General features: G+C 42.5%; 1 protein-coding gene across 4 annotated transcripts in view; it reads right to left on the reverse strand.

The window, feature by feature from the left end:
- ptprua (protein tyrosine phosphatase receptor type Ua) overlaps positions 1 to 11,591 on the reverse strand; it is a 180,541-nt gene extending 168,950 nt beyond the window's left edge. For 3 of the 4 annotated variants that reach the window (XM_070984237.1, XM_070984236.1, XM_070984235.1), the window contains exon 1: positions 11,317 to 11,584. In XM_070984237.1, coding sequence (XP_070840338.1) covers positions 11,317 to 11,386 — 70 coding nt within the window. In that variant the 5' untranslated portion in view covers positions 11,387 to 11,584. Of the gene's footprint in view, positions 1 to 11,316 lie in introns of all 4 variants that reach the window. The other variant, XM_070984234.1, reaches the window with a different exon arrangement.
- Positions 11,592 to 13,517: the final 1,926 nt, after the last annotated feature.

Consider the following 13,517-nt stretch of genomic DNA (forward strand, 5'->3'; position numbering starts at 1 on the left):
GCCAACCACCAGCTGATTTCCATGCTGTTTCCAACAGCTTCCACTGATGTAATCAATAATCCCCCTACCCGCCTCCTGTACTCCACACACTCCTCTCTTCTCCCACTTTCTTCACTTCACTCTCTGCCTCTTTTTCTCTGCCTCCACCTGAAATGCTGCACCTGCACTTGCTTATTGAATCAATGATTCAATGCCTCCTGTAACGGCAAGCTTATAAAAACCACAACATCATGCTCCGGGCACCGTCTGCGATACATCTCATAAAACAGAATGAGGATTTTAGAGGTATATGCCTCCAATCATTCATGGCTAGGCTAACACACTCCTCTGTGAATGCAAAGATGCTAGTGTGCTCTCATTGCCATGCAGAGCATGATCCCTCAGCTCCTTGCTCATGAATGTAATCCTTTACGTTTATCTGCCCGAGTTCAGAGGCCACAGGGTCCGCAACCTCCGTACTCACTACTGATGAAAACGCCGTTTGGATGGCAAACACAGCAGATGCTGGTCCAGGTGCTATTGCATCTTAGAAGTGCCAGAAAACTGCCGTTGTCTGATTCGCTGCCAAGATGGCCCCTCCACATAGAAGTCAAGAGGAAAGGTTAGAAGAAAGAGATGGAACAAACAAAAATGTGCATGCAAGTAATTTCTAAAAGAAGTAGAGAAAGGACAGATGGTTTGAGAGGCAAGAGGGCACAGATGGGGAAGCAAGGCATCAACACGCAGGGTTAAAGGTTTGATACTCAGCATGAAGCTGATGATGGAAGTGTTTCTTAATTTCACTTTCAAACCTATTTATCCAAGAAACATCAGCTCCTTTCACACATCCTGCTGCAAACTGACACAGCTCTCTTCCGATTCTCACAGGGAATTGCTTGGTGTAAAGGTGTAAGCATGAAGTGCTTGTACAGATTGTAAAGGCCCCCTACCCTCACACCTTTCTGACGTCATATTACCTTATATCAAAATAATGCTAATGAGTTCCAGCTGAACAGGTGAGGTATACAGATTTTAAATCTGGAGAAAATAAAGCACCAGTACTGGATTGGTATTCGGTATACCCTGAGTTAAGATATGGGAATCAGTATCAGGAGAGAACAGGTTGCATCGGTGCACCTCGTTCCCTATTCGAATAGTTATTGCCTCTCACCCCTTTCTATGACGGCAGGGGTTTTAAAAGAATAGCTGCTCTCAACAGCTATAAACACTTCCGCTTCCAATGTGGCTGCATACCATATGAACTTGCCATCCTCAGAGCAGAGCACAGAAATGGTTGGGGGTTATGTGCTCAAAAGCACCTCTGGAGTAGTTGCAGATGGAGAGGAGAGTATTGCTCATCACGCCCCCCCTCCTCAGCCTGTAGTCTGAAGATCTCGCACTTCATGCATACTGTTACAAAGTAAGATGCTCTGGAAAAGGGCATCATTGAGCAACAAAAAGTGGCATTGATCCAAATTTACTTAGAAGGAGGAAGTGAAGAAGCCGGTGATGAAGATGTCCCGCAGTGATAGCAGACACACAGGTGTTGCTGCTCATGCTGCATAACCTCCCCTGCTGTGCACAGGAGGGTCACTGCTAACCTTGACAGGGGTGAGCAGGCACTGCCGCAGTGCCCTTGTTCACTCCGCTGAGGGACATGTCATATTATTTATTTAATAATTTGACTTTTTTTCCTTACAAGTTTCCCTTCAACTTTTAATATCTCTTGTGCGCCACAGGGACACTCGGAGGCCCACAGGTTTGATAACTTTAAACGCATACTTTTTAAAGTGTAATATCTACAGCTACCCTGGGACCTACACACCCCAGGTCTTGCTCCATATCACTGACTTTTTTCCTTTTTTTGTACCTCACGAAAATGAAGGGGGCGAAGGAGTAAATTTGCAGTTTGGCAGTTAATCTAACTCGAGTTTATCAGTGCCATGGTCTTCTACATTAATGACACGGGGGACTAAACATGTGAGCCCAAGAGGGAAGAGTCTGGGAGATAGAGTCGAGGAGCAGAGCTGAAAGAAATAGCTCTTGGCGTTATATAGTTATTTCATCCCAGAAACTGCAGAGAGGAGAGGTTGTAAGAGTTCTTGTCCCACAGTTCGGCCCCAGACGTCATCTCAATCTAAAGCGACACTTGCTGACAGCACCGCCACAAAATCATCCTGTGGCTGACCCCGTCTGCTGAATGTGCTGCTCGGCTGTCTCACGCTGCAGCGATAACCGAGCGACAGTTTCCTGTCTGCTGCCAGCGTCACTACTCACATCAACCTGTCATCAGTCATGACAGGTCCGACCACAGGTTTCATGGCCAGGGAATAGCTTGGACAATTGGTTCAGCCACAGTGTAAACACACCGTCGGCTAGGCAGAACAAGTGATAGACGAATATTCATAAAGATTATTCATGACTGGCTGTCAGAGGCGGTGACAAATCTGGGAGGTAATGGCAGCAGGAGCAGAATCTGAAGGAGAGCAGGACTGGATGGACAGCCTTCACCGCAGAGCAGACACCCTCCTGCATATCTCATATATGTGTCCATGCTCCTCTTAATACAAGCACACAGTCACGACTCCATACAACAGTCTCACCTGCCAATCCCAACAAGATGATCATGCCTGTGTGCTGACAGCAATGATTTTAATACCACAGGGTGAATTGAAAGGAAAAATTCTTCCTCAGACACTCCACAGTGTTATATATCATTAATCTGTGATGCTGAATTGCATTCAAATAATTCAATTTTGAAGGACCAACTTGTAACCAACTTTCCCTCAACCTGCTTTGTCTACTTCCTCTAAGTAGGGTTTAGTGGGGCGTCATTTGAAACCTTTTCATTATAGAGCTGATGCATTGCCTGACTTTCAGCATTGATACATAGATTCACAAAGTTGGGATGCTGTGTAAAACATAATGAAGACATCATGCAATCATTTGCAAATGAACTGTGTATACTGACAACAACAGCCTTTCCAGGATGTCCCTTTCATACCCAATCATGATACTATCACCTGTTACCAATCAACCTGTTTACCTGTGGAATGTTCCAAACAGGTGTTTTTGGAGCATTCCACATCTTTCCCAGTCTTTAGCTGCTCCTGTCCCAACTTGTTTGAACTGTGTTGCTGCATCAAATTTAGAATAAGCAGATATTTACAAAAATCAATCAAGTTGATGAGTACAACAATAATTATATTGTCTTTCACTGTTTTGCATTGAGCAAATCATTAAATTCTGCTTTATTTTTGTTTTATACAGCATCCCAACTTCTTTTTTTATTTCACAAAAGAGGAAGTTTTTAATTGCTATCCAAACACAAGCAGGCGCACAAGAATTTTGCATGAAATCAGTACGTGTTTCAGTCTGAGGGTTCAATGTACAGCCATACTTCAGAGTGTATTCCTACTTGTCACAGTGTACAGTTTTATTAGTTACAGTCAACGTACGTTTTTGTTTTATACTAACAGGAAATGAGATTGAGACATTAATCAAACAATTAAATCAAATTATTGGATATGACTTGATCAACAGAAAATTAATCAATAACTGTTTTGATAATTAATTGGTCCTTTAAGTCTTTAAACATTAGCATCCTTTAAGTATAAATGCCATACCTTCCCTAAGTTGAGCTACTCTACCATAAAGGGTTTTTTTTCTTATGTAATAATACAATGACCATCTTTGTGTTTACAACTGTTGGTAACACAAAACAAGCACTTTGAAGACTTCACTTTGGCATTAAAGAAACTGTGAAGGGCAAACAATTAATCATTAAAACAATCAGAATTATAATTATCATTTTGCAATTGGCAGTACATTTCCATCCTTTTCCACTCCTATTTCAAGACATGACATTTGACATTACTTTCTTACAGACATGTTGAATTGAGGTTATATGTGTATTTTCCTTCATAGCTTATATTACAGGGTTTCTATATATTTGTGATCTCAACTGTTTTGAGGTTAAAATGGCAAATCTTGCATGTTACACATGCACAAAATGGGAAAATTACTTGTAAATGAAACTTATTTAATGAACTTAAATTAATTCATGAAGAGGGTTTTGTTTTCCAAAATCTTCCTCACCATTGTGTCACCATGGTCTGTAATTGGATTGAATGTTTTGCAGCCTTCAGTTGTTAAGGTCTGTGTTTTTATTTTGTGCCGTAATTGTTTTTTCTTAATGGCTCTCTCTCTCTCCTTGCCTGCAGTGGAGGTGTGGCCTGGCGGTGCTGCCACTCTTCGTCGCACCTGAGGCTGATCTCCACTGATTGCCTGACTCTCTTAAGCAGCGTGGCAGCATGGGCACGCTGCCAGATGTCTAAGCTTTCTTGCCACGACTTTCCAGCCATTCTTGCTCTAGTTCATGTACCATAGTCTTCATGTTCTGCTTAGCCTTGTTACTAAGACCCCGTTTACACTTAGGGAAAACGCATGTATGTTTTCATGCGCTTTGGCCTCTCGTTTACAAACAACAAACAGAGTTTTTTGTTGTTTTTTTTTCATGGAAAATGATCATTTTTAAAAACTCTCGCCGAAAGAGATTTCTGAAAACGCTGGTTATTTGTCGGCGTGTAAACAGGGTTAAACGGCATTTTAGGTTCCGAAACGTCACAACATGCGACTGAATACTTAACGTCATATTTGTGACGTGTTTACACTCGCGCCCATAGGTTTGGCATAGTTATGATGCGCTCGACGGCGTGTTTATCTGGGTTCATGTAAACGACAACATTTTTGAAAACCGAGGGGCCAAAATATCCGTTTTCCAAAATACCCTGCTACGTGTAAACGTAGGGTTAGTTTTCCAGTATTGTCTTACATTGTTAGTTTGTATTCTAGTTCTAGTTTTGTCTTCACTTGTTCTGGTATTGTCTTCCTACCCGCTCCACGGTGTAGTGATTTTTGTTTCATAGGGCTGATTTTGTGTTAGTGTGATCCCGAGGGTTTTGGTAGTGACAGTCTTTGTTCGTATCTCTCTAGTGTTTTTGTTATTTCTTTGTCGTTGGTTATTTCTTCCTACCCGCTCGCCACGGTGTAGTGATTGTTTCTTTTATTGGGCTGATTTTGTGTTCCTGAATTTTGTCTGTAATAAACTGTTGTTGTTAAACGGCTGCTTGTCTCCTGGTCTGCATCTATGGTCCAGCAATCGCTTTGATTCCCCGGGATCATAACATCAGTAGCACCTCTGGATTCTTTGGATTTAGCATACATACTGACCTTTTTGAGTACACTTAATTTTGTCACTTATCAAGTGTATACATACTCTTCTTAGAATTACAGAGACACAACTCCAGTGTTTTCAGTTAGGGAGAGTCAATGTACACAAGCAAAGCAACAAAAAGGCCCTGGATTGCAAGGCAACTCACCACCAACTGTTATCCAGTGGTGTTAAAGTGTTCCACAGTGAAACTGTTTACAATTTATTCATTCAGATTTCACAAGGTAAGTGTTCTAGTCTGGCTTGATAATATTTCCTCTCTTGGAGCCCTTAGAGGAATTAAGAGACACTTTTGTGACATCATGTCATCGAGTTTTCAAAGATAAATATCCTCAGTGCAATTGCTTCACTGCAATCAGGTGAGCTGCCCATGCAGCTGCTATCAAAGCATCATCCTCATGCTCTCATTGCTCCGTGGGCAATTTGAAACATGATCTGTGGCTGGTGGAGTGTAGACAGGGATCTCAGGCACCTGGAGTTTTTCTAAAATTTGCTAAAAAGCAAGCTGATGTCTCAGTAGCATCTGTAGTTGTAAAGTCTGGATGCTTTAAACTCACTGGCTTTTGTCGCCCCGGCAGCAGGTCCGTCCTCTGAGACTCCATAATCATACAATTTGCAGCATTCTGCCACAGACAGCAGATTCCAACATCCAAATTCCACTAGCAGCTGATTCCCAAGCTGCTGATGCACTCGTGCTATATGAATTTATTTCCCTCAACTATTTGAAGGACTTCTTGAAGCGTTCCATCCAGCAGATCATTATATAGCTTGCTGAAATAAAACTGAGAGCTTCGTAAGCAATGAAATGAGTCACTGACGGAAGAGTGAGCAATCACAAACCCAGCAGCTTCTTTTAAAGTAATCTAAATTGAATACCATAGCAGGTATTCATCAACAAGAGAGGATGTCGAAAAGTGAGCAAATTAACGTTATTGTCTAAACATGTTTAGCGTTCAGCTTGACAGGCAGTGCAGTACCTGCTGGCACGACTCCATCTGCTCAGTAATGATTTCCTGTTGATGGGAGAAAAAACAACACATTTCTAACACCTGGAGAGGCGAAGCCAGTCCTGGTTCTCCCCACAAGGACGCCTTGTGGGTCCAGGCCAAGGCAGTCTGGCAGCACTGTCAGCTCCATTAACAATGCATGGTGGTGACAGGCAGATTAACGTCACAAACATATTGCACGAGGCGATAATGGTCGGCGACAGTCTGATTGCTCTACATCCATGAATGACCAACATCTGGTTTCCAAACAATTACCTGAATAAATCAGTCAAGAAAACCAAACGTAGCAAATAAACTCATCCCAGCTCTGTTGAAGGTGCCATGAAACCATTCCAAAGACACCACGTCACACCTTCTGCATTAATGTGTAGAAATAGAAAACAACAGATGTTGTGAAAAATAGATTTGCGCCAAATCCATGGACATTTGACCATGAACAGCTGGCTTAGCTGTTAGCTTAATGTAGCTACCCTGTCCTTACCTCCAACTATGAACAAACCAACTGACTCAGAAGATGGCTAACCTTAGCAAGCAAGCTAAGAACATGACATGTAAAAAGTTCAGTACCCATAGTCATATGTCTCCTCTTTTGGTAGAGGCTAAAGCTGCATTCAACCAATGTTGGTAGAATGGGTAGAGGGAGAGATCCCCCTCATTCTGACTAGTCACATCATTTACAAAACTGAAACCTGATGAAGACAAAGTGCAGTTATAAGGGTTTATGGTGCATTTTCTTTAGATATAACTGCCAGCAATGTTAGCTTTGCAGCTTACTTTGCCATTACTTTGTTGCCACTTCTGCAGTTCTTTTCAGCAAGTGGACGATACTGTTGCTGTCACAAATTCCTGACTCTGAATTACCAACGACATGGACATCTTTTCCAACTTGGTTGCTCAAAACTGCAATTTAAACTGAAATTACAGATGACATAAAGACGGCATAACCACCTCCTCAACAGTCCCTATGTCAAGCTAGCATGTCCTGGAGAAATCTGTCCACTACACACACAGTGATAGCAAATTTCAAATGGTAATCTCATAAAAAAAAAAAAGTAATCACATTACTGTAAAACATAATGCATTATTGCCCAATACTGTTGACAACTGAGTACTACTGAAGATACATGAAATTGAAGGACAGATGGACAGAGCTGGAACAGGACAGGAGAAAATTGACTTCAGCTGCACAATAGCAGCCCTGACCCCTCGATGGTAACAGGAAATCATTTTTAGAACTTAGAAATTTTTAGAATTTTTAAACAGAACTGATCAAGCTGCAATTATATCGAAAGTTAGAAGTTTGCAAAGTCTCTCAGCTATTCACAGTTCTCAGAACTTCAAAAATCCCTCAGCTACAATGAGTAAAAGCAAAACTTTCATTCTGTTGAACACCTTTACAAGTATGCTTTAGCCAGACTGCCAGCAAAACTCTGTGATGAACAGAATGAGTAGCAACTAACAGCAAAGGCAATTAAAATTTCTCAAAAGCCATCAAAGTGGTGGAAGATAGGGGAGGAAAGGCCTTACTGACATCCACCCGGGCTGGGCTTGTGTGCTCTCACTGGGTTTGTCTATCAGGCTGCTCTGGCTGATTGAATATGTCCACGCATGACCTCTTCATTTAAACTGAAGAAAACCAGACTTGGGTAGACTGTAATATGCAATCCATCTAATCTTGCATCAGGCAGGTGGGGAGCAAAATGTGGGCTGCACTTTGAACTGTATCATTTCAAACTGGTCATTTTTATCCATTTCAGGTTTAATTGCATCAATTTTTCTTCAACTACACAGACAATTAAAGCCAGGTTGTTTAGTCTGCTGCTTCTGAAATTTTGTCCCACAGCCCTCAGGACTTGTAACTGTCTGGTAAATGATGTGGATGTGGAATGTGTATGTATTCATAGATCTCTGTGATATTTCTTCCTTTACAAAATGGGTGTCGAAACATCCCTTGTTCCTTGCCATCTCATTATAATGCACTATAATTACAAAGTGTACTCATTTTCTTGAACAACGTGTAGCCATTATGCAATTCACTATTGTTCTATTGAAGAATCTTGTGTTATTTCCAACAGAACAACCACATTTCATCATAGCCTTTTGTGTGAGCATACGCTCCATTTTCTCCATTTACAGCCTCCACATTTGCCCCAGGAGAACTGCGTGTGTCAGGCTATTTTCTGTTGGATTAACAATGAGCCAGATCCACACCACTACACACTGAGGACCCTCTCTACATCCTCCCAGCAGCCCGTGAAAGCCCACCTTCTCGTGTCAGTGCCAATTTCAGTGTGGTCCTTTCAAGCTAACCCTGTTCCGACCTCCAGTCTCAGAGTTTGTGGAGCTGCATGTCAGTGCCACTCAGTGTTGGGGTTCGCTCACATGGTTTCATTCTCAGATTAAAATACTTTTTTGTTCTGACTCCTCGAAGCCCCACTAACAGGGGCCAGGTGTACTCAAACAACACGGCAGGTTCCACCTCACCTTAACTATCACACATTCTGTAGGTGAAACTCTGCTGAGGGGAAGGACCTCCAAGTGCAGCCACACACTGGCACTTTACTGCAGCCTTTACCTGAATACAACAGAAATACAAAGTGACGGTAGCATTGCATCTATGTCAATAAACTACAAGGCTCAGTGTCGATTAATGCCTAGAGCTGTGTATAAAACCTCAGTAATATTAGTACCAGCCAAAATGTAGTAACAAGTGTCAAGAATCAAAAGTTGCAGCACACACCAGCAGCATATGATGCATGTCAAGACAGCTGCACCCACTGTTTTATATGTAATCCCTCCTGACGAGCGTTAACAAGGACAACTGCTCATCAGGACACACCACAGTCCTATTCCAAGCACTCGTGCATGCCCAGTTCCTTGGAAAAGCAAAATTTTGGAGTGCACTGGTTACCCCGGGGTTAAGGCGGTGACCATGAACTGTAACATCCCCAGTTTGCATCCAGCCAGGACCTTTGTTGCATGGTCCTGGCTGGGACTCTCCATCTCTCCATCTCTCCCGCCCTGTCATCTGTCTAATAAAGCCATACGATTCCAAAAAAAAAAGAAATTTCAAAGAGAAAAATCAGCGTTATATCACATTTCCTTCAAAGATCGCCACAAGCTGCCTACCATCAATTGATGCGCATCAACGGATGCAAACTAATGTGTGGAGCACTGTGGACTAGTTAACTCCTTTAATTCTTTCTTCAGATATTCTCTGCTCTGAATCAAACAACTGTTCTAACACTAGGCCATATTTTATTGAGGCAGTTCTTTTATTTCTTAACTTAAAAAACAAGTTAAAACAAGTTTAGGCTTCTTAAACTAAGCTAAAACATTACATACTGGGGCCGATGCGATACCTTGACCAGTACAGAAATGCCTCAACAAAAGCAGTCACACAACAGCTTTGTGGAGATGTAACAGTTAAAAACTAGCAAGACTTTAATTTAAATCAGGAAACATCTGATCAGTGAATAAGTAACCTAGATTATGACTCTGACCAGCTGTCTGTGCTTTTTCAGTGCGAGGTGCTACAAAGATATTTCAGTCAGTACCAAAAAAGCACTGAGATTCAATGCACAGCCTCAGACATAGGCTTTATCCTGACCTATCACTTCCTATGTGGAGATCAATTCCCACCGGTGTCCATTCTAGACACAGTTCATTTCCAACAAATCAACTGAATGCATGCCAAGCAGCGATGAGACAGCCTTCTCTGTTGTTCCATGTAATCTCATAAGGCTGTTGGCTTGTTCCATGAAGTCTTGCCTACAGAACCAAGTTGGTCCTGGAGAGCAGGGAGTGGCTCAGCGCACGTCTGTTCAGCAACTGGCTTTGGTCGCTGTGTAACTGATACCCATGCACCAGAGTATTTATATCATAGCTACTGTGCTCACACCAGTTGCGAAGCATTCTTGGGATGAAGCAAATGGCACTTTTACTTGAGACAACCTGACAAAATGTGAGCAGAGGCATTTTTTTCCCTCAAGAGATTCACAGATATTCACAAAACATTGCTCAAAAGACAAGGTTCACAGGTCTCAGAAATCCTCAAAAACTGCTTCAGCCAGTCAGATGTTAGACTCGCCACGGGCAAAGTGAAGAAAATGTGAACTCCTGTCTCAGATGGGCTCTGTGAATCTCAGCCTTACAACCTTCCTCTCTCAGAACAGTTTAAAACTGTCCACTTCTGTCCGTCAAACTCTGGCTGATACATGTAGAAAATATGTGGATCAGCTGCCAGTGATTTCATTTGTGGCACAGTGCTGACATTACTAATTCATCTCCGCTGAATTGCTTTGTAGCAGCAGAAAACACACTCCTCCTGATTTGTTCACTCCAGATTTGCCTCCCAGATGACTCTGATGGCTGATTTTGCTACAAAGTGAACCAGTCAAACAAATGATCCCCTGCATCAGCACCATCATTATGCAACATGTTCCATTATTAACATGAAGGCAAGTTAGCAGCCCATTTCATACCCATCAGCAATAAAAGAAAATCCAGTGAGGGATGACTTACTGACGAGGATGTAATTTACATTTACATGACACACTGGATTAGAGAATGGTGTGGGCACGTACTGAAGCCTGACCAGTGAAAACATGACATGATGCTGAATGCACTGGACAGAGAGAGTGTGTCCACGGTGCAAATAATGAACCCACTTTCACGTTTCAGCTTATTATTTTTTTACTTGAGACGGAATGTCCTCAGAAAACCGAGTAATCACCAATGCCATTGAGTCGTGTAATGAAATGATGCCCTGATTATATCCTCAGGATGAAGGCAATTCCATTTTTCATGCCCCCTGGAATATGAACGTTTCATTGAGTGCACAAAGGGGAAAGTTCACCGCACGGACCGCAGCAGGGTCTGGATTTAAGAGTCGAACACACACTCTTAGACAACTTTTTAACTTGTAAACCCCAGAAAGAGCAGATCGCATTCTTGACTTGGACATGTATGTCTAGACAGCGCAGAAAGAGCGACTTTAAAACCTGACAATCAACTTTAAGACAGCAACTCTGTGTGAGGACATTTACAGGTGCGCGCCATGCGCCAAATCCAAACATTTCTTTTTCCTTCTTTTACCTGTTGGTCCTTCCATGCTGTCTGCGTAGATCCTGACGGCCAGCACCAGTAGCAATGCTGCTGAATGCATTTTGACAGAGAAGTAAAGTCCAGCTCGTTTTGTCAGAAAATCCTAAAGAAAACTCCAGCGGCGGAGGCAGCGACAGCAGGACTGGAGAGAAGTTGTGTGCTCGGCTCCATTCATCGCTGAATCCCCCTGCAGAAGCGCTGCCTGCCTGCTTCCTCCACAGCCCGCACAGGGAGCATCTGATCTCGAGCTAAACCGTTCAAAAAAAGTGCCCCCCTTTTTCCTGTAACGGCTCCGCTACTTTTTGCATTGTCAAGCGAGCCAGTGGGACGCAGGAATGCGGGTCTGCGGCGCCTCCATGTGGCCAGGAGGTGGATCACGCAGCCATGCTTTCACAGACCTTTGCTGTTACCCGCAGCTTCAAGAGGCAAAATGGATTATTAGACATTCAGTAGGTCACCACACTGCTACATTAGAGGGGACATTTTTCCTCAATGTCCCCTTTAAGTGCATTTCTGGCTTCCAAACTGACTCATTCCAGCTTGCCTGTTGCTCTCCATTATTATGCTAAAACCTCCTGATTAAATTCTGACTCACTGGTGCTGCTGCATTGAGGGAGTAACACCTTGCCAAAGGCTACCAAATCAGTGTCCATGCTTCATGGCAGTTTATTTTTCACTAATATGATACAGGACGGGCTGTTTTCAGTATTGAACACACTGGCTCGTGACAGCACGGTGGCAATGTGATAAAACCAGGCGGAGTTTCACTTGGACAGCTTGGATTCAAGCCACAGATGATGTGCCTGCAGCAAAGTTTGCTTCTGAATCTCTTTTTTAAATTCAAGCAGAGGTGACCCTGACCTCTGAACATGCCTAAGGGCTTCGCTTTAATTAATGTTTATTTAGCAGGTATCATCTTCACCTTAACTCCAACAAAGTATGCCTAAGTAAAATGCTGGATCTATATTCCTGCTCAGTGCTGTCTCTGTTGGCGTGTGTATCGACCGTTTTAGCAAATCATTAATTATTACAATGTGAATTTCTGGAGTGAATTAAAGACTATAGGACATATTGCTGATGTTCATAATATTAATTTATTCAACCAATGAGACAAGCAACAATTATTAGAGTAACAAGTAATTGGCTATGTACCAAAGCTTTAGTGTGTGGTGCAGTAAAGTCATCAGGTCAGGATGTTGATAATTCAGCGTCCAGCAAATCCTTCCATACTTTCTTCTTCTTGCTTTCACTGTGTCACACAAATGAAGCACCTCCAGCACGGACAGAGAAAAGCATGCAGGTAAGAACTGGAAGGGGTGAGCATCACAGTGTCGCCTGGTATTGCAGGCTATTTAGGTCCATCAAATGAATTGCCCAGAGAACCTGACATGGAAAAGGTAGAAAAGAGTGCCAGCAGCTTGTGAGAAGTGTCGCCGTGCAAGAAAAAGTCACAGCACAACAAATACAGTGAAGTACAGAGTAAAATGTAGAATTGCTGGTTCTGTGTACACTGAGTACTGGCCCACTTCAAGCACTGGTTCTGTTTATTAGAGGCACAGTGAGTTGACCTGATGCACCAGATGGTTTGTTATACCGAACCATCTGGGAAGCTGTCCATGGAAAGTGTTTGGAAAAGGGCAGGGATTTCAAAAAACACTTCAGGCAGCTTCAGATGCAGTCTTGCAGACTACACAACACACCCACTTCACTTCACAACACACCTTCATCACTTCATGATACACACCCTGAGGTCTTTGCCTAACCCTAACCAAGTAGTTTTGGTGCCTAAATCTAACCATTTGAGGTTGTGGCCAGTTCCTCTTTTCTGTCAGTTGTGTAGATATTCTGTATATATTACAAATTAATTCAGTGAAATACACCATTTAAGTACAAAAAGACTACACTTGAACTGAAGATTAAGACACAAGGCTGCTGAACAGTTGCTCGTTTTGCCAAGTTGGCATCTAGCCTCATCCACATTTCTTGTTATGAAAACCACTGATGCAAACACGACATCAACTGGAATAATAAAGGTTTAATTAAAAACATTTTGAGACATGGCCCCTCTGCAAGTCAGGACCTCAAGATCACACTAATATGCAGAAGCTTCTTTAAGGCAGTGGTGCTATCAGTGGGTGAAATATGAAGCTCAACTATAAATCAAAACCAACACTGTACTTATCGACAACTGG

This window comes from Chaetodon trifascialis, chromosome 17, assembly GCF_039877785.1.
Source record: "Chaetodon trifascialis isolate fChaTrf1 chromosome 17, fChaTrf1.hap1, whole genome shotgun sequence".
NCBI classification, from domain to species: domain Eukaryota; kingdom Metazoa; phylum Chordata; class Actinopteri; order Chaetodontiformes; family Chaetodontidae; genus Chaetodon; species Chaetodon trifascialis.